This window comes from Anomaloglossus baeobatrachus, chromosome 10 (assembly GCF_048569485.1).
Source record: "Anomaloglossus baeobatrachus isolate aAnoBae1 chromosome 10, aAnoBae1.hap1, whole genome shotgun sequence".
NCBI lineage: Eukaryota > Metazoa > Chordata > Amphibia > Anura > Aromobatidae > Anomaloglossus > Anomaloglossus baeobatrachus.
In genome coordinates this window covers 186,136,827-186,162,741 of record NC_134362.1, presented here as the reverse complement: position 1 = coordinate 186,162,741, position 25,915 = coordinate 186,136,827, and the positions used below count along the sequence as shown (strand labels likewise).

The window sequence follows — 25,915 nt, the reverse complement described above, 5'->3', positions numbered from 1 at the left end:
GCGGAGCCAAGCGGTTGGCCCCACCCACCGAGGAGTTCACAGGCCTGGAGGCGGGAAAAACAGACAGATAGTCTTGGAGGTTGAAGTGAGAGGAGTAAAGTGAAGAGTGTCTGGGTTTGTGGCCCAGGCACTGACAACAAGGTTGGCAGACGGTGGTGGCCGTCTGCAGGAGTGGTGAATCGAAGCGGAACCATAGGATCGGGGTCGGGCGTTGGCCCGCCGGTACCGACCGGGGAGCGAAGTGAAGCCAGCACACACAGGCAGGGCCATCAGACCGCGACTAGGCTTGGAGTCGCCGTCAACAGTCAAATCCGAGTGTGACAGGAACCCCAGGGGTTTCCTAACAACCAAAGACCCGTTAGAAGGCAACCGTCCGCACCGTAAGGATATACAGCTACCGCCTAAGGCTAGAGACCCAAGGGCCAGCGCCTGCGGGCAAACGGGCTCCTCCGGCATCCATACACCGAGGAGTGGACTACCGTTGGGGATCCATTGCAGTCAAACAAATACACAAAGGTGCAGGGAAAGACAGCCGCCATCACCTGTCCGGGGAAAGACACTGCAGCCGGCTGCGGGACCCGTCCATCCAGCCGTTTGGTTTACAGAGGACTTTGTGCATCTCTTACTGAGTGAGTACACCCGTGCCATCCGGCACCGCGCCGCGCTGTCCCTGCAACCCTGCACCTCACCAACCCTGCCTCCCCATCACACCACCGGGCCCCGGGACCACCGACCCCTACCCACGGAGGGGGAAAACAACATCCCAGCTGCTCCCTACCATCGCTCCCGGGATCCCCGTCATCAGCAGCGGTGGTGCCCATCTTCACCACATCCCGTGGGTGGCGTCACGGACTAAATCCCCCAAACCAACCACCCCTTTCACTCACGGGCGAGGAGCGCCGCTCGAGTCCCCGGATCTGGCCCACCGCTCGAGCCACCGAGCAGCAGCAGCGCCGGACCCGAGCGTTAGCGAGTGCAGCGGCGGCGTCCTCCCCACCCGCGACAGAAATATCAAGGAGAAGGAACTGGGACCCCATTCTAATAATCATGGTGGTCCCATCTCTTGGAAAAGTAATACATTTATTTTATCTGAAAACTCCTTTAAAGGGTTTATCGAGTTTTGGAAAACCCCAATCCGGGTCCATCGCTACATTTCCACCGCTGCCCCCAGGGTCCTTGTCTTCAGCACTGAAGTCTAGTGAGCTCAGCGGCTCGGAGCAGCTCGTGCCACCAACTCGTGACCTCAGGGATTGGAAGCAGCGTTGTCATGTGATATCAGCGCTGCAGACAATAACAGACACCAGGAGCAGCTGCTGATTGGTACTACACTAAAACAATGCTCATAAGTTATTCTCAAACTCAAGTTACACTTATTGGTCATCCCACCTAAGTAATGCTTATTGGTGAGGCTTAGATGTATTTTAGGACCTCCTAGCCATTTAATGACTATGGGGGCCATTCTTCTATCCCCTAACAGCTGAATAAAGCGAACTCTAACCACCCTACCCTTCTGACCTCTTGGAGAAAGCAGCTTTGTCTACTCTTTGGCGCAGTCAGATTTCCGTATAAGATGGACGGCGATACATGGCCTGGCTGGTGGCTCTCCTTGTATTTCTATGCAGCTCTGGTCTGGAGAGCCAGCGGCCAGTCCGAGCATTTTGGTGGATGGTTATCCGTGTTATACGGCCGTGTGACTGCGCCGCTCTTCACAGAATTTATTATCCATTGGATAATAGGATGCAATTTAACTCTTACCGGGGTGCTCCCAGGATCAAAAGTTATTCCATAGGATAGGGGATACTTTACTAACTGATGGGGGTCAAGCGATCCCAAATATAAGGCTCTGCTCCAATCATTCTGTATGGGACAGTCGAGCACAGCGCTCCATAAATATTGGATGTAGCGATGGTCCTCCGTTCTCAATATCCAGAGTGCCATTTTTGGGATCGCTGGGGTCCCCCATGATTAGTAACATATCTCTATCAATAGGACAGGGCATAACTTTCGATTCTGGGAATAACACCTTACCTTCTTACCTCTGTCCTATGTACAAGCTGTTCGCTTTGGTCATCGTTTACTCTGTAAATTTCCAGGAATGGATCTGATTTGCTAAAAAGGTCCTAATGCAAAAAAAGAAAAGAAGAAACATACCATAAATTTGCACTACAACTTACTGAATAGACATTAATAAGTCACATGTGGGATAATAAAAAGTCAGGTGTGGACTTTTTGGTTTGTGCTTGTGATTGACCAAGAAGAGACAAACAGCATCAACCAACTCATCGATAGTGATCTCTAGGCCAAGAAATTTGCCAAACTGCATCATGACAGTTGGAAGAATACGTAATAAAGCCCGTACATGCAATGCCATAGGGGTCTACAGTTTGGAAAATACCCTACTGTGTCTCTAAGAAGAGAAACCTGCAAGTCTGTCTCCAAAAAGGAGGCTGTACCCTGTTCCTGTCACCTTGTCATCCAGTTTCTTTGCGCAGAACGACAGCTCCACATATCCGTTATTCCCGGAAATCTCTTCCGAAATTACCTATGGAAAAATTGAAGAAAAACTGAGACTCTTCCACTGATCCAGTTAGGGGGGGACAGTATTATTATTATTATTATTTATTTATAGAGCACCATTGATTCCATGGGGCTGTACATGAGAAGGGGGTTACATACTGAACACATATACAAGTTACAATAGACAGACTAGTACAGAGGGAAGAGGGCCCTGCCCTTGCAGGCTTACATTCTAAAGGATTTTGGGGAGGAGACAGTAGTTGGGGTGGGGGTGGTCGGGCGGCAGCTCCGCACGGTGGACAGTAGACACCAGGAAGGGGACAGTTTATACCAGGAGGGGGACAGTAGATACCAGGAGAGGGACAGCAGATACCAGGAGGAGGACAGTATATACCAGGATGGGGGACAGTAGATACTAGGAAGGAGACAGTAAATACCAGGAGGGGGACAGCAGATACCAGTAGAGGGACAGTAGATACCAGGAGAAAGACAGTATATACCAGGAGGAGGAAAGTAGATACCAGGAGGGGGACAGGATGTACCAGAAGGGGGACAGTAGATACCAGGAAGGGGACAGTATGTACCAGGATGGGTGACAGTAGATACTAGGAAGGGGACAGTAGATACCAGGAGGGGGACAGGATATAACATAAGGGGGACAGTAGATACCAGGAGGGGGACAGTAGATACCAGGAGGGGAGCAGTAGATACCAGGAGAGGGACAGTAGATACCAGGAGAAGGACAGTAGATACCAGGAGGGGGACAGGATGTACCAGAAGGGGGACAGTAGATACCAGGAGGGGTACAGTAGATACCAGGAAGGGGACAGTAGATACCAGGAAGTGGACAGTATGTACCAGGATGGGTGACAGTAGATACTAGGAAAGGGACAGTAGATACCAGGAGGGGGACAGTAGATACTAGGAGGGGGACAGTAGATATCAGGAGGTGGACAGTAGATACCAGGAGGGGGACAGTAAATACCAGGAGGAGGACAGTAGATACCAGGAGGGGGACAGTATGGGGACATATATACCAGGATGGGGACATATATATCAGGATGGAGGAAATACCAGGATGGGGGGCATATATACCAGGATGGGGGACATATATACCAGGAAGGAGCCCATGATGGGGAACATTGCTACATAATTGAGGGGGAACTTGTATGTCTTTATACGATTTAGAATGCTAAATGTACACATATATATACATAAATCTGACCAACGTAAGTTAATAATCCTGGAATCGATCTGTGAACCTTGCATCTCTGGCCAGACAATGAAACTGCTGCCCTATTTACAAGTACTGCATGGTAAATGTCAAGCCGTTCTCACCGTCACAGTAGACTTTCCGGCATATTTGCCATATTTCAGGAAAAGGCCTTTGGTAATCCTTTTCTGTGCAACAATCTAGTAAAAAAGAAAAAAGACAATAATATTCAACTTAAAGAATAACATAGAAATATTACAACATGTAATGGAAATATAGAGGGTTACCAGGAGGGGGACAGTAGATACCAGTTATCATAAAACAGAAGAAGTCCATGCCTTGGGACAACCCTACAAGTTGCGGCACCTGTCACGGATGTATCCACCAAATTAATAAGTATGGTAGCTTCCCAAAAGCTACTGGGAGCCATCATGATCTAGCTGCTAAGAGGAGTCACTTCCATCCAGCAACTAAGAGCAGCCAACTACATCCAGCAACTAAAATGAGGTACCTCAGCAATAAAGATCACCCAATTCCATCCAGCAGCATCCAGCAGCTAAGAGGAGCCACCTCCTTCCCACACCAAAGAGGAGCCACCTCCATCCAACACTAAAGAGGAGCCACCTCCATCCCACACCAGAGGAGTCACCTCCATCCAACACCAAAGAGGAGCTACTTCCATCCTACACCAAAGAGGAACCACCTCCATCCCACACCAAAGAGGAGCCACCTCCATCCCACACCAAAGAGGAACCACCTCCATCCCACACCAAAGAAGCACCACCTCCATCCCACACCAAAGAAGAACCACCTCCATCCCACACCAAAGAGGAGCCACTTCCATCCCACACCAAAGAGGAACAACCTCCATCCCACACCAAAGAGGAACAACCTCCATCCCACACCAAAGAGGAGCCACCTCCATCCCACACCAAAGAAGCACCACCTCCATCCCACACCAAAGAGGAACCACCTCCATCCCACACCAAAGAGGAACCACCTCCATCCCACACCAAAGAGGAACAACCTCCATCCCACACCAAAGAAGAGCCACCTCCATCCCACACCAAAGAAGCACCACCTCCATCCCACTCCAAAGAGGAGCCACCTCCATCCCACACCAAAGAAGAGCCACCTCCATCCCACACCAAAGAGGAGCCACCTCCATCCCACACCAAAGAAGCACCACCTCCATCCCACACCAAAGAGGAACCATTTTAATATTATTTTCAATATCCATCACAAAACCCTGTTGCACACGCCCAATACAACCACTTCACCATTCAGACTCACCACCATGACATCAGAGGTCTACTGGGGGTGGCACATAGCCACCTCCATCCAGCAACTAAGAGTAGCCACCTCCATCCAGCAGCTAAGAGTAGCCACCTCCATCCAGCAACTAAGAGGAGCCACCTCCATCCAGCAACTAAGAGGAGCCACCTCCATCCAGCAACTAAGAGGAGCCACCTCCATCTAGCAACTAAGAGGAGCCACCTCCATCCAGCAACTAAGAGAAGCCACCTCCATCCAGCAACTAAGAGGAGCCACCTCCATCCAGCAACTAAGAGGAGCCACCTCCATCCAGCAACTAAGAGGAGCCACCTCCATCCAGCAACTAAGAGGAGCCACCTCCATCCAGCAACTAAGAGGACCCCCCTCCATCCAGCAACTAAGAGGAGCCACCTCCATCCAGCAACTAAGAGAAGCCACCTCCATCCAGCAACTAAGAGGAGCCACCTCCATCCAGCAACTAAGAGGAGCAACCTCCATCCAGCAACTAAGAGGAGCCACCTCCATCCAGCAACTAAGAGGAGCCACCTCCATCCAGCAACTAAGAGGAGCCACCTCCATCTAGCAACTAAGAGGAGCCACCTCCATCCAGCAAGTAAGAGAAGCCACCTTCATCCAGCAACTAAGAGGAGCCACCTCCATCCAGCAACTAAGAGGAGCCACCTCCATCCAGCAACTAAGAGGAGCCACCTCCATCAGAAACTAAGAGGAGCCACCTCCATCCAGCAACTAAGAGGAGCCACCTCCATCCAGCAACTAAGAGGAACCACCTCCATCTAGCAACTAAGAGGAGCCACCTCCATCTAGCAACTAAGAGGAGCCACCTCCATCCAGCAACTAAGAGGAGCCACCTCCATCCAGCAGCTAAGAGTAGCCACCTCCATCCAGCAACTAAGAGGAGCCACCTCCATCCAGCAGCTAAGAGTAGCCACCTCCATCCAGCAACTAAGAGGAGCCACCTCCATCCAGCAACTAAGAGGAGCCACCTCCATCCAGCAACTAAGAGGAGCCACCTCCATCCAGCAACTAAGAGGACCCCCCTCCATCCAGCAACTAAAGGGAACCACATCCAGCCATAAAGTAAGAGAACCCCACTCCATCTAGCATTTGAGGAGCCACCTCCATCAAGCAACTAAGAGGAGCCACCTCCATCAGCAACTAAGAGGAGCCAACCCCATCAGCAACTAAGAGGAGCCACCCCATCAAGCGGCTAAGAGGATCCACCTCCCTCCAGCAACTAAGAAGACCCCCCTCCATCCAGCAACTAAGAGGAGCCACCTCCATCCAGCAACTAAGAGGACCCCCCTCCATCCAGCAACTAAGAGGAGCCACCTCCATCCAGCAACTAAGAGGAGCCACCTCCATCCAGCAACTAAGAGGACCCCCCTCCATCCAGCAACTAAGAGGACCCCCCTCCATCCAGCAACTAAAGGGAGCCACATCCAGCCATAAAGTAAGAGAACCCCACTCCATCTAGCAGCTAAGAGGAGCCACCTCCATCCAGCAACTAAGAGGAGCCACCTCCATCCAGCAACTAAGAGGAGCCACCTCCATCCAGCAACTAAGAGGAGCCACCTCCATCCAGCAACTAAGAGGAGCCACCTCCATCCAGCAACTAAGAGGAGCCACCCCATCAGCAACTAAGAGGAGCCACCCCATCAAGCGGCTAAGAGGATCCACCTCCAGCCATAAAATAAGAGAACGCTCTCTATCTAGCAACTAAGAGGAGCCACCTCCATCAGAAACTAAGAGGAGCCACCTCCATCAGAAACTAAGAGGAGCCACCTCCATCAGAAACTAAGAGGAGCCACCTCCATCAGAAACTAAGAGGAGCCACCTCCATCAGAAACTAAGAGGAGCCACCTCCATCAGAAACTAAGAGGAGCCACCTCCATCAGAAACTAAGAGGAGCCACCTCCATCAGAAACTAAGAGGGGCCACCTCCATCAGAAACTAAGAGGAGCCACCTCCATCAGAAACTAAGAGGAGCCACCTCCATCAGAAACTAAGAGGAGCCACCTCCATCAGAAACTAAGAGGAGCCACCTCCATCAGAAACTAAGAGGAGCCACCTCCATCAGAAACTAAGAGGGGCCACCTCCATCAGAAACTAAGAGGAGCCACCTCCATCAGAAACTAAGAGGAGCCAGCTCCATCAGAAACTAAGAGGGGCCACCTCCATCAGAAACTAAGAGGAGCCACCTCCATCAGAAACTAAGAGGAGCCACCTCCATCAGAAACTAAGAGGGGCCACCCCCATCAGAAACTAAGAGGAGCCACCCATCAAGCAGCTAAGAGGGACCACCCCAGACCACCCCATCAAGCGGCTAAGAGGAGCCACCTACAGCCATAAAATAAGAGAACCCGCTTCTATCCAGAAAATAAGAGGAGCCACCTCCATCCAGCAACTAAGGAGGATTGTGTCGCCTCCATCCAGCAGTTCGAATAGATTATCAATATCCACCAGCTAAAGGGGCCGCCTCCATTAAGAGCTAGGGCGCTGGGTCAGTCATTGTGGATGATATGATGAAGGTGTAGAGTGGAGGGTGCAACACAATACCAAAGAAGGGAAAACCATGGAGAGGGGGATGACAGAAGGGAAAAGTGGAAACCAAACTAATCCGTCTTTTCATGTCCTAAACTAACTTGCTAGTAAATTTGATCATTGTATCAGCTCATTATTGGACAATTTTTCTAAATAAAAGGGATTGAGACCCCATAAAAGAAAACACTATTATAAATGAAAAATACAAACATAAGGCGCCCTGTTACAGATTTAGCATTGAGGTCCGAGAGCAGGTTGTAGACTTTTAGCCATGATTACAACAGTACAGAGCTGGAAATGAGGAGTTAAATCGTCCGACATCAGAGACATGAAGACTGTGAATAGGAAATGATGCATTAGTGGAGATGCTTGTGCAGGTGGAGTAAGTGCGGGGTATAAGTGGGTTTGTACGGATTGTGGAGATGACATGAGGTTAGTACAATGCCAGCAGGAACCTGACGTGACCAGAGAACGAGAAGATGAATGAGGGATTGGAGCAGCGGTTGGGTCAGATATCGCGGATGTGGAGAAAAGCAGTTGCGTTCCCTGGAGACGCTCAGTTTTCAAAGGAACGACAAAACCCTCCGTGCAATGAGAAAAGCTACAAATTCTGTCATCGGAAATTGCTAACAGCATTGCTGCTCTGAGCTACGAAAATATTGTAAATATTTATTAATACAGTCTGAAATTTAAACCGCTAAACTTTTTTAGGGGGACAACATCGAAAGTTATGAAAATTTGTAAATGACTTTATTCGGGGGTTGGTTCAATAGAAGACACTGATTTGGAGATGTCGCCAATCATTTGTCACATGGGTTTATTTCTTATGGGGCAAATAACCTATTAGATCTGATTGATATTCTGTCCTGTATCTAATATATAAAGATGAGTATATGTGTATGTATGTATGTATGTATGTGTATATATGAGTGTGTATGTGTATGTGTGTATGAATGTATGTGTATGTATGTGTATATATGAGTGTGTATGTGTGTGTGTGTGTGTGTGTGTATGTGTGTGTATCTATGTTTGTATGTGTGTATGTATGTATGTATGTGTGTATGTATGTGTATGTATGTGTATGTAAGTGTCGATGTATGTGTGTATATATGTGTATGCATGTGTGTGTATGTATGTGTGTGTATGTGTGTGTATGTATGTGTTTTTTATGTGTGTGTGTATCTGTGTGTATGTGTATGTATGTGTGTATGTATGTGTATGTATGTAAGTGTCGATGTATGTGTGTATATATGTGTATGCATGTGTGTGTGTGTATGTGTGTGTATCTATGTATGTGTGTGTGTATGTGTGCGTATATATGCGTATGTGTGTATGTATGTGTATGTATGTAAGTGTCGATGTATGTGTGTGTATATATGTGTATGTATGTATGTGTGTATGTTTATGTATTTGTGTATGTATGTGTGTATATGTGTATGAATGTGTGTATGTATGTGTGTATATGTGTATGAATGTGTGTATGTATGTGTGTATATGTGTATGAATGTGTGTATGTATGTGTGTATGAATGTGTGTATATATGTGTATATATGTGTGTATGTATGTATGTATATGATGTATATGTGTTTATATGTGTGTGTATGCATGTGTATGTATGTATGTGTGTATGTATGTATGTGTGTATGTACACTATGTATGTGTGTATGTACACTATGTATGTGTGTATGTATGTATGTGTGTATGTGTATGAATGTGTGTATGTATATATATGTGTATGTGTGTATGTGTATGAATGTGTGTATGTATGTATGTATGTATGTATGTATGTATGTGTGTATGTATGTATGTATGTGTGTATGAATGTGTGTGTGTATGTATGTATGTATGTATGTATGTATGTATGTGTGTATGTATGTATGTATGTGTGTATGAATGTGTGTCTGTAATGTATGTGTGTATGTCCACTAAAGGAATCCGCACCGTCACATTTACAATCACAAAATTTTGCTCAGCTGTCTCATTTAACTCAGGGAATGTCTTAGACTATGTTTTGAGGGGAAACGTTAACCCCGCACCTTACAGTTATTCACCAAAAAACCTGCTTACATTAAAGTCAATGGAGCTCGGAACGGATTTATTATTATAGACTTCTATTATGGACAAAGAAAGACACACAGAGAGACCCAGACACACAGAAAAAGACACACACACAGAAAGAGACACACACAGAAAGATACACACACAGAAAGATACACATACAGAAAGACACACACAGACACGCAGAAAGAGACACACACAGAAAGATACACACAGAAAGAGACACACAGAGACACACAGAAAGAGACACACACAGAAAGACCCACACAGAGACACACAGAGAGACACTGAGAGAGACACACACAGAAAGAGACAGACAGAAAGAGACACATACACATACAGAGAGACATGCACACAGAAAGAGACACACACAGAAAGTGACAAACACACAGAAAGACACACATCGAAAGACACACACAGAAAGATCCACACACACAGAAAAAGACACATACACAGAAAAAGACATACACAGAGACACACACAGAGACACACAGACAGACACATAGAAAGAGACACATACACAGAAAGAAACACACAGACACACACACAGAAGGAAACATAGAAATACACACAGACAGAATGAAACACATACACATATAGAGACACACACACAGAAAGAGACACACACCGAAAGACAAACACACATAGAAAGTGACACACATAGAAAGAGAGACACACACACAGAAACTGTTTGGATGTTTAAGGTAATATATTGGCTGTTTTGACAGGTTCCCTATTTATCAGGTGACCTATAGCAACCAATCACAACTCTACTTCTATTTTTTTTAGAGGTCAAGGAGCTCTGATTGGTTGCTATAGGCAATGAAGGACATTGTTAGTATAGGAAGCTTATGTGTGAGGTAATATGATATCGGTGGTGACGCCTGCTTCATTTGTGACTTTTATACGCAAAATAATTTTTTGTTAATGCATTTTACTGTGTTTATTATAGTTCAGAATAGTTACTTATTATCCCGGGAAATGCCGGGTAATATAGCCAGTGTGCAATAAAAACAAGGATGAAGCGAGGACCATCCATTTATTTGTCCTTCCATTATCATTACCTGTCCTAGCGTCATCTCCACTCCCCCCAGAAAGTCGTCGTCCCTGGACCCGATGCTGCAGTGTCCATGGATGTCATAAACCTCGAATCGCAGCTTCTGAACCTCTTCAAAATAATAATCCACAGTGAACACTTTGGAAAAGACGGGATTCAGATTGCTTTTTATGACTTCTGTCCGGTCCACCTGTAGAGAAGGGAGAGGAATTAGTACAAAGGCGGATGAGAATTACTCCAAAACTTCTCCCCAGCTTTCCCCACACTCTGGAATGTGCTACCCCATCCAGTCAGACTGTCCTCTACCTTTGACACCTTGAAAACCAACCTAAAAATCAGTCTCTACTTACTACAATAGTGGATGGTGAAGGTAGTACCACAAGCCATCCACTGCAACCATGTTCGGACTGGCCCACCGGAGGACCGGAGAATCCCCTGGTGGGCCCTCCAGATAAGCACTATACGCAGGCAAAAGCCACTTATAGCATATTATTTAAGTATCATACCACCCATCTTATTATTTTATGGAAGCAATGGCTGAAAGTTCATAAAGGACCAGCAGAGAACAACACAAACCCCTCCACCTCCAGCCAATAATATGTGCATGCATCTGAAGGGTGGTCCTCAGGTGCAGTTACGGGGGGGCCTTGCTGTCCAGTCCGGCACTGACTGCAACAGTGACATATTTTTTCCTTCTTACATAAAAATGTATGCACTGAAACTCATAACACAAAATTTGACGCAACCAGATACATACTGAAGACCCTTTAAGACAGGGGTGTGTATATATTGGGGGCTTGGAGGCCACTAACACATATAAAAACAATGGTATTAGAAATGGGGGACCGATTTTGTATCCAAGGCTTTTGTAAGCCCAGGAGCTTCGCACTATACTTCTCCTTTGAAATAACCCTTTCCCTTTGTTTATTTGCCTACTCAGACTGTACTCATTTGGAGTACAGATGATGGCAGTGAAAGCCACATATTCTGGGAATAAGCTGCTTCAGGAGACTTATCTGATAAGCAGAGGCTTGGAGGAGAAGACCCATCACTGCCATCATCTGTACTCCTAATGAGTATGCTCAACAGTCAGAGAAGGAGGCAGGAACTGACCTGTTACTGCCATCATCTGTACTCCTAATGAGTATGCTGAACACTCAGAAGAAGAAAAAGGAGCTGAGCCATCACTGCCATTATCTGTACTCATAATGGACATGCTCAACACTCGGAGGAGGCAGGAGTTGATGTATCACTGCCATTATCTGGACTACTAATGAGTATGCTCAACACTCAGAAGAAGAAACAGGAGCTGACCTATGATTACCTTCACCTGTATTCCCAATGAGCATGCTCAACACTCAGAGAAGGAGGCATGAGCTTACATATCACTGCCATTATCTGCACACCTAATTGGCATGCTCAACACACAGAGGAAGAGACAGCAGCTGATGCATCACTGCCATCATCTGTACTCCTAATGAGTATGCTTAACACTCAGTAGACAGGAGATGACCCATCACTGCCATCATCTGTACTCCTAATGAGTATGCTTAACACTCAGTAGACAGGAGATGACCCATCACTGCCATCATCTGTACTCCTAATGAGTATGCTTAACACTCAGAGACAGGAGATGACCCATCACTGCCATCATCTGTACTCCTAATGAGTATGCTTAACACTCAGTAGAGACAGGAGTTGACCCATCACTGCCATCATCTGTACTCCTAATGAGTATGCTTAACACTCAGAGACAGGAGATGACCCATCACTGCCATCATCTGTACTCCTAATGAGTATGCTTAACACTCAGTAGACAGGAGATGACCCATCACTGCCATCATCTGTACTCCTAATGAGTATGCTTAACACTCAGTAGACAGGAGATGACCCATCACTGCCATCATCTGTACTCCTAATGAGTATGCTTAACACTCAGTAGAGACAGGAGTTGACCCATCACTGCCATCATCTGTACTCCTAATGAGTATGCTTAACACTCAGTAGACAGGAGATGACCCATCACTGCCATCATCTGTACTCCTAATGAGTATGCTTAACACTCAGAGACAGGAGATGACCCATCACTGCCATCATCTGTACTCCTAATGAGTATGCTTAACACTCAGTAGACAGGAGATGACCCATCACTGCCATCATCTGTACTCCTAATGAGTATGCTTAACACTCAGTAGACAGGAGATGACCCATCACTGCCATCATCTGTACTCCTAATGAGTATGCTTAACACTCAGTAGAGACAGGAGTTGACCCATCACTGCCATCATCTGTACTCCTAATGAGTATGCTTAACACTCAGTAGAGACAGGAGTTGACCCATCACTGCCATCACCTCTACTCCTAATGAGCTTGTTCAACACACAGAGGAGGAGACAGGAGCTGACCCATCACTGCCATCATCTGTACTCCTAATGAGCATGATCAACACTAGGAGGAGGCAATAGGAGCTGACCGATGACTGCCATCATCTGTACTCGATACAAGTACTTTCTGATCTCAATGCAGCTGAAAGAACAAAAATAGGGAGGAAAATGGGATTTGGAAGCCATTTACATGCATTGTTTTTTACAGGAATGAAAAAAATATCCTAATAAAGCGATTTGCACAATGTTATAACTTCCAGTGCCGCACAAAATTATAAAAATAATGAACCAAATAAAGTTTAGTTACTCTTTACATTTAGTAACTGGTCCTAACGATAGATTTTTCCTGTAAAATACTGACTGACTCTCATTAACAGGTCTCAGTCTGATTAATTACATGTTTAGTAGGAGAATCAAAGAACAGAACTTGACCAATCTGGACGATAACACGATAGGCTGCGCTGCTGTAATGAAGAATGAGATGACATGAGTGGTTTTTATTTGTACAACGCGTTTTAGGTGAAACAAAATTTGCATATTGCATTGCTTGAAACGCGTTGTGGTTCTGTAGTTCGGCTTTAGCTTTTTACATGCTCCAATGTGGCCCTTAAAAAGAATCTGTCACCAGGATTTTTCTATGTAATCTGATAGACCCATGATGTAGGGAAAGAGACTCTGATTCCAGTGATGTGTCGCTAATTTTACTGGCTACAACAGTTGTGATAGAATCACAGTTTTCTCTGCTGCAGATCTAGCAGAGCTCAAAATGCTAAGCTGTGTATAACCCCGCCCACACCACTGATTGGCAGCTTTCTGTATACATTGTGTATTGACAGGAAGCTGCTAATCAGTGGTGAAGGCAAAGTTGGACCAGGAGGCATGAGACAGCTAGTCCTGCAGTGATAATGTCCTGCTGAAAAAACACTGATTTTATTAAAACGGCAAAGCTATAGGGAGAGAGACAGCGCAATAAGGTTTTACCCTGATAAATACCAAAGATATTAAGGGTATATACTCACTTTAGAACTGACAAAGAAGGCATAAAGGTATGTTTATGCTACAATGACAGGGGGCTGATAGGCCAATAATGGCTGCATAGGAGTAACAGAGCTGTTAATCTTGCGCTGCTGACAATCATTCAGATGATGAGGTGTTGGTGAAAGAAAGATGGTCTCTGTTCATTGACGTGTTTCGAAGTCCATTGACTTCTTCTTCCTCAAGATCTCAGACACAATAAAACAGCAATACACAGCCTAAGAAGTGACTAGAATCAGGGTCTCTGCCTCTACATCAGCTATTTTCAGATTACATAGCAAAATCCTGCTTACAGATCCTCTTTAATAGTGAGTGTTACTCATTCCTACTTGCTACCTAGCTACAGTCATATGAAAAAGTTTGGGCACCCCTATTAATGTTAACCTTTTTTCTTTATAACAATTTGGGTTTTTGCTATTTCAGTTTCATATATCTAATAACTGATGGACTGAGTAATATTTCTGGATTGAAATGAGGTTTATTGTACTAACAGAAAATGTGCAATCCACATTTAAACAAAATTTGACCGGTGCATAAGTATGGGCACCTCAACTTAAAAGTGACATTAATATTTTGTAGATTCTCGTTTTGCAAAAATCACAGCCTCTAGTCGCTTCCTGTAGCTGTTAATGAGTTCCTGGATCCTGGATGAAGGTATATTTGACCATTCCTGTTTACAAAACAATTCCAGTTCAGTTAAGTTTGATGGTCGCCGAGCATGGACAGCCGCTTCACATCATCCCACAGATGTTCAATGATATTCAGGTCTGGGGACTGGGATGGCCATTCCAGAACATCGTAATTGTTCCTCTGCATGAATGCCTGAGTAGATTTGGTGTTTTGGATCATTGTCTTGCTGAAATATCCATCCCCTGCGTAACTTCAACTTCGTCACTGATTCTTGCACATTATTGTCAAGAATCTGCTGATACTGAGCTGAATCCATGCGACCCTCAACTTTAACAAGATTCCCGGTGCCGGCATTGGCCACACAGCCCCAAAGCATGATGGAACTTCCTCCAAATTCCTCCAAATTCCTCCGTGTTTTTTTGCCTCCATGCATAACGCCTTTTTGTATGACCAAACAACTCAATCTTTGTTTCATCAGTCCACAGGACCTTCTTCCATAATGTAACTGGCTTGTCCAAATGTGCTTTTGCATACCTCAGGCGCCTCTGTTTGTGGCGTGCTTGCAGAAACGGCTTCTTTCACATCACTCTCCCATACAGCTTCTCCTTGTGCAACGTGCGCTGTATTATTGACCGATGCATATTGACACCATCTGCAGCAAGATGATGCTGCAGGTATTTGGAGGTGGTCTGTGGATTGTCCTTGACTGTTCTCACCATTCTTCTTCTCTGCCTTTCTGATATTTTTCTTGGCCTGCCCCTTCTGGGCTTAACAAGAACTGTACCTGTGTTCTTCCATTTCGTTACTATGTTCCTCACAGTGGAAACTGACAGTTTAAATCTCTGAGACAACTTTTTGTACCTTCCCCTGAACAACTATGTTGAATAATGTTTGATTTCAGATCATTTGAGAGTTGTTTTGAGGAGCCCATGATGCCACTCTTCATAGGAGATTCAAATAGGAGAACAACTTGCAAGTGGCCATCTTAAATACCTTTTCTCATGATTGGATACACCTGCCTATGAAGTTCAAAGCTCAATGAGGTTACAAAACCAATTTAGTGCGTTAGTAAGTCAGTAAAAAGTAGTTAGGAGTGTTCAAATCAAGAAATTGATAAGGGTGCCCATACTTTTGCACCGGTCAAATTTTGTTTAAATGCGGATTGCACATTTTCTGTTAGTACAATAAACCTCATTTCAATCCAGAAATATTACTCAGTCCATCAGTTATTAGATATATGAAACTGAAATAGCTGCTGCAAAAACCCAAATTGTTATAAAGAAAAAAGGTTAACATTAATAGGGGTGCCCAAACTTTTTCATCTGACTGTATGACGCATGTGTTTCTCTGCTGCTGCACAACTCTCCTATTTGTCTGCGTCATCTGAGTGTGATTTATCTCTACTGGTGTGAAACATGAATCTTTTATGCTCTTTGCTATGCTACCATGCTAAGGGGCGTGGAAGCGCTGATGGCTGTGATGGCTCTGACCATATGCCAATCTCAGACCAGTGCGAAATCCTCTGCTTAAATGTTTTATGACATTGGTGTTTCTCCTATACGCATTACACTAAACAGTATATATGCAAGGAAATGCCTCCTGTCTTGAATGATGCGATACTACCCAGGATGGTATGTAGAAGGTGTCCATATTATACAGTATATAGCATCATCACATGGTATATACATAATAATCAGGATTTATCTCCACCGCCACAGGGTATGCAGGAACCCAAATAAAATAACTAAATAGGGACAGCTATACTGGCCATCAGACTGGAGTCCCTGTGCTGTCCCTTATCTCGGAGGTAGGCTTGATTGTAGCCAGGTCTGAGCCCCCAGCGTGACCCTGAATCCTGTCTGAGCCCTGTTTTTACTGTCCCTCTCCCCCACCCTTGGGGCAGGCTGGACACACTGTAACAAACCTCAAACAGCAAACTACAGGTCACCAAAATAGGATTGCCATACAGACCGAAATCGCAGGAGCATAAGCTGAAGCTATTATCGGCAGAAAACAAACAGACTCCCCAGCCTGAAATAGGTAGGAGACAGCTGAATAGGAATTAGCAACCTGAGTCTCCAATAGCCCTACACCACTCCACAGGAATTAACTCCCGCAGGACTGGAAAACAATGGAGAAGATTCAGCTGAGGCCCATCTGACGCTGAGTAACTAGGAGACATCAGGTTGCCTGCCGGACTATGCAATGGGACCAGAGTCCAACATCACCGCGGCACCCCGTGAGTGTGAAACTGAACACAGCATGATACCTGTATCGATCAACAAATATATTTTTGTCCTGGCACATACCAGTGGGGCTCAGGTGGAATCAGTCCATCCATGGCCCTTTCCATATCTCCCAGAGGTGTATATGGAGAATTTTAGCCAATCCTTGGCCGCTGCTCACCTTTGGGAGGAGGGACAAGGGTTACCTATTCTAGTGATCCTTGGAGGTTCTAGAGGGTAAATCTGTGGATATTTATTTATAGATTTTTCATCTTTAACCAAAATTCAGATACCACCAAGCACGGAAATAGCTGTAGGGGCAATGAAGCATGGACATAGCTGTAGGGGGCAGTGAAGCATGGACATAGCTGTAGGGGGCAATAAAGCATGGACATAGCTGTAGGGGGCAGTGAAGCATGGACATAGCTGTAGGAGGCAATGAAGCATGGACATAGCTGTAGGGGGGCAATGAAGCATGGACATAGCTGTAGGGGGTAATGAAGCATGGACATAACTGTAGGGGCAGTGAAGCATGGACATAGCTGTAGGGGGCAATAAAGCATGGACATAGCTGTAGGGGGCAGTGAAGCATGGACATAGCTGTAGGGGGCAATGAAGCATGGACATAGCTGTAGGGGACAATGAAGCATGGACATAGCTGTAGGGGGCAGTGAAGCATGGACATAGCTGTAGGGGACAATGAAGCATGGACATAGCTGTAGGGGGCAGTGAAGCATGGACATAGCTGTAGGAGGCAATGAAGCATGGACATAGCTGTAGGGGACAATGAAGCATGGACATAGCTGTAGGGGGGCAATGAAGCATGGACATAGCTGTAGGGGGGCAATGAAGCATGGACATAGCTGTAGGGGGTAATGAAGCATGGACATAGCTGTAGGGGGCAGTGAAGCATGGACATAGCTGTAGGGGCAGTGAAGCATGGACATAGCTGTAGGAGGCAATGAAGCATGGACATAGCTGTAGGGGGCAATGAAGCATGGTCATAGCTGTAGGGGGTAATGAAGCATGGACATAGCTGTAGGGGCAATGAAGCATGGACATAGCTGTAGGGGGTAATGAAGCATGGACATAGCTGTAGGGGCAATGAAGCATGGACATAGCTGTAGGGGACAATGAAGCATGGACATAGCTGTAGGGGGCAATGAAGCATGGACATAGCTGTAGGAGGCAGTGAAGCATGGACATAGCTGTAGGGGGTAATGAAGCATGGACATAGCTGTAGGGGGCAATGAAGCATGGACATAGCTGTAGGGGGGTAATGAAGCATGGACATAGCTGTAGGGGGCAATGAAGCATGGACATAGCTGTAGGGGGTAATGAAGCATGGACATAGCTGTAGGGGCAGTGAAGCATGGACATAGCTGTAGGGGGTAATGAAGCATGGACATAGCTGTAGGGGGTAATGAAGCATGGACATAGCTGTAGGGGCAATGAAGCATGGACATAGCTGTAGGGGGCAATGAAGCATGGACATAGCTGTAGGGGCAGTGAAGCATGGACATAGCTGTAGGGGGTAATGAAGCATGGACATAGCTGTAGGGGGTAATGAAGCATGGACATAGCTGTAGGGGGTAATGAAGCATGGACATAGCTGTAGGGGCAATGAAGCATGGACATAGCTGTAGGGGGCAATGAAGCATGGACATAGCTGTAGGGGCAGTGAAGCATGGACATAGCTGTAGGAGGCAATGAAGCATGGACATAGCTGTAGGGGCAATGAAGCATGGACATAGCTGTAGGGGGTAATGAAGCATGGACATAGCTGTAGGGGGCAGTGAAGCATGGACATAGCTGTAGGGGGCAATGAAGCATGGACATAGCTGTAGGGGGTAATGAAGCATGGACATAGCTGTAGGGGCAATGAAGCATGGACATAGCTGTAGGGGGCAATGAAGCATGGACATAGCTGTAGGAGGCAATGAAGCATGGACATAGCTGTAGGGGCAGTGAAGCATGGACATAGCTGTAGGAGGCAATGAAGCATGGACATAGCTGTAGGGGGCAATGAAGCATGGTCATAGCTGTAGGGGGTAATGAAGCATGGACATAGCTGTAGGGGCAATGAAGCATGGACATAGCTGTAGGGGACAATGAAGCATGGACATAGCTGTAGGGGGCAATGAAGCATGGACATAGCTGTAGGAGGCAGTGAAGCATGGACATAGCTGTAGGGGGTAATGAAGCATGGACATAGCTGTAGGGGGCAATGAAGCATGGACATAGCTGTAGGGGGGTAATGAAGCATGGACATAGCTGTAGGGGGCAATGAAGCATGGACATAGCTGTAGGGGGTAATGAAGCATGGACATAGCTGTAGGGGCAGTGAAGCATGGACATAGCTGTAGGGGGTAATGAAGCATGGACATAGCTGTAGGGGGTAATGAAGCATGGACATAGCTGTAGGGGCAATGAAGCATGGACATAGCTGTAGGGGGCAATGAAGCATGGACATAGCTGTAGGGGCAGTGAAGCATGGACATAGCTGTAGGGGGTAATGAAGCATGGACATAGCTGTAGGGGGTAATGAAGCATGGACATAGCTGTAGGGGGTAATGAAGCATGGACATAGCTGTAGGGGCAATGAAGCATGGACATAGCTGTAGGGGGCAATGAAGCATGGACATAGCTGTAGGGGCAGTGAAGCATGGACATAGCTGTAGGAGGCAATGAAGCATGGACATAGCTGTAGGGGCAATGAAGCATGGACATAGCTGTAGGGGGTAATGAAGCATGGACATAGCTGTAGGGGGCAGTGAAGCATGGACATAGCTGTAGGGGGCAATGAAGCATGGACATAGCTGTAGGGGGTAATGAAGCATGGACATAGCTGTAGGGGCAATGAAGCATGGACATAGCTGTAGGGGGCAATGAATCATGGACATAGCTGTAGGGGGCAATGAAGCATGGACATAGCTGTAGGGGGTAATGAAGCATGGACATAGCTGTAGGGGGCAGTGAAGCATGGACATAGCTGTAGGGGCAATGAAGCATGGACATAGCTGTAGGGGGCAATGAATCATGGACATAGCTGTAGGGGGCAATGAAGCATGGACATAGCTGTAGGGGGTAATGAAGCATGAACATAGCTGTAGGGGGCAATGAAGCATGGACATAGCTGTAGGGGACAATGAAGCATGGACATAGCTGTAGGGGGTAATGAAGCATGGACATAGCTGTAGGGGGTAATGAAGCATGGACATAGCTGTAGGGGGTAATGAAGCATGGACATAGCTGTAGGGGGCAATGAAGCATGGACATAGCTGTAGGGGGGTAATGAAGCATGGACATAGCTGTAGGGGACAATGAAGCATGGACATAGCTGTAGGGGGCAGTGAAGCATGGACATAGCTGTAGGGGACAATGAAGCATGGACATAGCTGTAGGGGGTAATGAAGCATGGACATAGCTGTAGGGGGTAATGAAGCATGGACATAGCTGTAGGAGGCAATGAAGCATGGACATAGCTGTAGGGGGTAATGAAGCATGGACATAGCTGTAGGAGGCAATGAAGCATGGACATAGCTGTAGGGGGCAATGAAGCATGGACATAGCTGTAGGGGGCAATGAAGCATGGACATAGCTGTAGGGGGGCAATGAAGCATGGACATAGCTGTAGGGGGGTAATGAAGCATGGACATAGCTGTAGGGGGCAATGAAGCATGGACATAGCTGTAGGGGGCAATGAAGCAGGGACATAGCTGTAGGGGGTAATGAAGCATGGACATAGCTGTAGGGGGGCAATGAAGCATGAACATAGCTGTAGGGGGGTAATGAAGCATGGACATAGCTGTAGGGGGCAATGAAGCATGGACATAGCTGTAGGGGGCAATGAAGCAGGGACATAGCTGTAGGGGGCAATGAAGCATGGACATAGCTGTAGGGGGTAATGAAGCATGGACATAGCTGTAGGGGGCAATGAAGCATGGACATAGCTGTAGGGGGGCAATGAAGCATGGACATAGCTGTAGGGGGCAATGAAGCATGGACATAGCTGTAGGGGCAATGAAGCATGGACATAGCTGTAGGGGGTAATGAAGCATGGACATAGCTGTAGGGGGCAATGAAGCATGGACATAGCTGTAGGGGGGCAATGAAGCATGGACATAGCTGTAGGGGGCAATGAAGCATGGACATAGCTGTAGGGGACAATGAAGCATGGACATAGCTGTAGGGGGCAATGAAGCATGGACATAGCTGTAGGGGGGTAATGAAGCATGGACATAGCTGTAGGGGGCAATGAAGCAAGGACATAGCTGTAGGGGACAATGAAGCATGGACATAGCTGTAGGGGGCAGTGAAGCATGGACATAGCTGTAGGGGGCAATGAAGCATGGACATAGCTGTAGGGGCAATGAAGCATGGACATAGCTGTAGGGGGCAGTGAAGCATGGACATAGCTGTAGGGGGGTAATGAAGCATGGACATAGCTGTAGGGGGCAATGAAGCATGGACATAGCTGTAGGGGGCAATGAAGCAAGGACATAGCTGTAGGGGACAATGAAGCATGGACATAGCTGTAGGGGGCAGTGAAGCATGGACATAGCTGTAGGGGCAGTGAAGCATGGACATAGCTGTAGGGGACAATGAAGCATGGACATAGCTGTAGGGGGCAATGAAGCAAGGACATAGCTGTAGGGGACAATGAAGCATGGACATAGCTGTAGGGGGCAATGAAGCATGGACATAGCTGTAGGGGGGTAATGAAGCATGGACATAGCTGTAGGGGGCAGTGAAGCATGGACATAGCTGTAGGGGGTAATGAAGCATGGACATAGCTGTAGGGGACAATGAAGCATGGACATAGCTGTAGGGGGCAATGAAGCATGGACATAGCTGTAGGGCGCAATGAAGCATGGACATAGCTGTAGGGGGGTAATGAAGCATGGACATAGCTGTAGGGGGCAATGAAGCATGGACATAGCTGTAGGGGGGTAATGAAGCATGGACATAGCTGTAGGGGGCAGTGAAGCATGGACATAGCTGTAGGGGGGTAATGAAGCATGGACATAGCTGTAGGGGGCAATGAAGCAAGGACATAGCTGTAGGGGACAATGAAGCATGGACATAGCTGTAGGGGGCAGTGAAGCATGGACATAGCTGTAGGGGGCAATGAAGCAAGGACATAGCTGTAGGGGGTAATGAAGCATGGACATAGCTGTAGGGGGCAATGAAGCACGGACTTAGCTGTAGGGGGCAATGAAGCAAGGACTTAGCTGTAGGGGGCAATGAAGCAAGGACATAGCTGTAGGGGGTAATGAAGCATGGACATAGCTGTAGGGGGCAATGAAGCACGGACATAGCTGTAGGGGGCAGTGAAGCATGGACATAGCTGTAGGGGACAATGAAGCATGGACATAGCTGTAGGGGGCAGTGAAGCATGGACATAGCTGTAGGGGGCAATGAAGCATGGACATAGCTGTAGGGGGCAATGAAGCATGGACATAGCTGTAGGGGGTAATGAAGCATGGACATAGCTGTAGGGGGCAATGAAGCATGGACATAGCTGTAGGGGCAATGAAGCAAGGACATAGCTATAGGAGGCAATGAAGCATGGACATAGCTGTAGGGGGCAATGAAGCATGGACATAGCTGTAGGGGGCAATGAAGCATGGACATAGCTGTAGGGGGCAATGAAGCATGGACATAGCTGTAGGGGTCAATGAAGCACGGACATAGCTGTAGGGGCAATGAAGCAAGGACATAGCTATAGGAGGCAATGAAGCATGGGCATAGCTGTAGGGGGCAATGAAGCATGGACATAGCTGTAGGGGGCAATGAAGCATGGACATAGCTGTAGGGGGCAGTGAAGCATGGACATAGCTGTAGGGGGCAATGAAGCATGGACATAGCTGTAGGGGGCAATGAAGCATGGACATAACTGTAGGGGCAATGAAGCATGGACATAGCTGTAGGGGGTAATGAAGCATGGGCATAGCTGTAGGGGGTAATGAAGCATGGACATAGCTGTAGGGGGCAATGAAGCATGGACATAGCTGTAGGGGGCAATGAAGCACGGACATAGCTGTAGGGGGCAATGAAGCATGAACATAGCTGTAGGGGGGCAATGACGCATGGACATAGCTGTAGGGGGCAATGAAGCATGGACATAGCTGTAGGGGGCAATGAAGCATGGACATAGCTGTAGGAGGCAATGAAGCATGGACATAGCTGTAGGGGGCAATGAAGCAGGGACATAGCTGTAGGGGGCAATGAAGCATGGACATAGCTGTAGGGGGCAGTGAAGCATGGACATAGCTGTAGGGGGCAGTGAAGCATGGACATAGCTGTAGGAGGCAATGAAGCATGGACATAGCTGTAGGGGGGCAATGAAGCATGGACATAGCTGTAGGGGGTAATGAAGCATGGACATAGCTGTAGGGGCAGTGAAGCATGGACATAGCTGTAGGGGGCAATAAAGCATGGACATAGCTGTAGGGGGCAGTGAAGCATGGACATAGCTGTAGGAGGCAATGAAGCATGGACATAGCTGTAGGGGGCAATGAAGCATGGACATAGCTGTAGGGGGGCAATGAAGCATGGACATAGCTGTAGGGGGTAATGAAGCATGGACATAGCTGTAGGGGCAGTGAAGCATGGACATAGCTGTAGGAGGCAATGAAGCATGGACACAGCTGTAGGGGGTAATGAAGCATGGACATAGCTGTAGGGGGCAGTGAAGCATGGACATAGCTGTAGGGGCAGTGAAGCATGGACATAGCTGTAGGGGGTAATGAAGCATGGACATAGCTGTAGGGGCAATGAAGCATGGACATAGCTGTAGGGGCAGTGAAGCATGGACATAGCTGTAGGGGCAGTGAAGCATGGACATAGCTGTAGGAGGCAATGAAGCATGGACATAGCTGTAGGGGCAATGAAGCATGGACATAGCTGTAGGGGGTAATGAAGCATGGACATAGCTGTAGGGGGCAGTGAAGCATGGACATAGCTGTAGGGGGGTAATGAAGCATGGACATAGCTGTAGGGGCAATGAAGCATGGACATAGCTGTAGGGGGCAATGAAGCATGGACATAGCTGTAGGGGGCAATGAAGCATGGACATAGCTGTAGGGGGTAATGAAGCATGGACATAGCTGTAGGGGGCAGTGAAGCATGGACATAGATGTAGGGGGGCAATGAAGCATGGACATAGCTGTAGGGGGTAATGAAGCATGGACATAGCTGTAGGGGGCAATGAAGCATGGACATAGCTGTAGGGGACAATGAAGCATGGACATAGCTGTAGGGGGTAATGAAGCATGGACATAGCTGTAGGGGGTAATGAAGCATGGACATAACTGTAGGGGCAATGAAGCACGGACATAGCTGTAGGGGGCAATGAAGCATGAACATAGCTGTAGGGGGGTAATGAAGCATGGACATAGCTGTAGGGGGCAATGAAGCATGGACATAGCTGTAGGGGGCAATGAAGCAGGGACATAGCTGTAGGGGGTAATGAAGCATGGACATAGCTGTAGGGGGGCAATGAAGCATGAACATAGCTGTAGGGGGGTAATGAAGCATGGACATAGCTGTAGGGGGCAATGAAGCATGGACATAGCTGTAGGGGGCAATGAAGCAGGGACATAGCTGTAGGGGGCAATGAAGCATGGACATAGCTGTAGGGGGCAATGAAGCAGGGACATAGCTGTAGGGGGCAATGAAGCAGGGACATAGCTGTAGGGGGCAATGAAGCATGGACATAGCTGTAGGGGGCAATGAAGCATGGACATAGCTGTAGGGGGTAATGAAGCATGGACATAGCTGTAGGGGGCAATGAAGCATGGACATAGCTGTAGGGGGGTAATGAAGCATGGACATAGCTGTAGGGGACAATGAAGCATGGACATAGCTGTAGGGGGCAGTGAAGCATGGACATAGCTGTAGGGGACAATGAAGCATGGACATAGCTGTAGGGGGTAATGAAGCATGGACATAGCTGTAGGGGGTAATGAAGCATGGACATAGCTGTAGGAGGCAATGAAGCATGGACATAGCTGTAGGGGGTAATGAAGCATGGACATAGCTGTAGGAGGCAATGAAGCATGGACATAGCTGTAGGGGGTAATGAAGCATGGACATAGCTGTAGGGGGCAATGAAGCACGGACATAGCTGTAGGGGGCAATGAAGCATGAACATAGCTGTAGGGGGGTAATGAAGCATGGACATAGCTGTAGGGGGCAATGAAGCATGGACATAGCTGTAGGGGGCAATGAAGCAGGGACATAGCTGTAGGGGGTAATGAAGCATGGACATAGCTGTAGGGGGGCAATGAAGCATGAACATAGCTGTAGGGGGGTAATGAAGCATGGACATAGCTGTAGGGGGCAATGAAGCATGGACATAGCTGTAGGGGGCAATGAAGCAGGGACATAGCTGTAGGGGGCAATGAAGCATGGACATAGCTGTAGGGGGCAATGAAGCAGGGACATAGCTGTAGGGGGCAAAGAAGCAGGGACATAGCTGTAGGGGGCAATGAAGCATGGACATAGCTGTAGGGGGCAATGAAGCATGGACATAGCTGTAGGGGGGTAATGAAGCATGGACATAGCTGTAGGGGGCAATGAAGCAAGGACATAGCTGTAGGGGACAATGAAGCATGGACATAGCTGTAGGGGGCAGTGAAGCATGGACATAGCTGTAGGGGCAGTGAAGCATGGACATAGCTGTAGGGGGCAATGAAGCATGGACATAGCTGTAGGGGCAATGAAGCATGGACATAGCTGTAGGGGGCAGTGAAGCATGGACATAGCTGTAGGGGGGTAATGAAGCATGGACATAGCTGTAGGGGGCAATGAAGCAAGGACATAGCTGTAGGGGACAATGAAGCATGGACATAGCTGTAGGGGGCAGTGAAGCATGGACATAGCTGTAGGGGCAGTGAAGCATGGACATAGCTGTAGGGGGCAATGAAGCATGGACATAGCTGTAGGGGGCAGT

The 25,915-nt window shown here is 47.3% G+C and overlaps 1 protein-coding gene across 2 annotated transcripts in view; it reads right to left on the bottom strand.

Annotated features, from left to right (window-relative positions):
• The window catches only part of CPNE7 (copine 7), a 123,868-nt gene that overhangs the window by 52,750 nt on the left and 45,203 nt on the right, over positions 1 to 25,915 (bottom strand). For both annotated transcript variants that reach the window (XM_075325957.1, XM_075325958.1), the window contains 4 exons: positions 10,690 to 10,872; positions 3,856 to 3,930; positions 2,468 to 2,542; positions 2,037 to 2,120 (listed from right to left, as the gene is read on the bottom strand). In XM_075325957.1, coding sequence (XP_075182072.1) covers positions 2,037 to 2,120; positions 2,468 to 2,542; positions 3,856 to 3,930; positions 10,690 to 10,872 — 417 coding nt within the window. The remainder of the gene's footprint in view (positions 1 to 2,036; positions 2,121 to 2,467; positions 2,543 to 3,855; positions 3,931 to 10,689; positions 10,873 to 25,915) is intronic.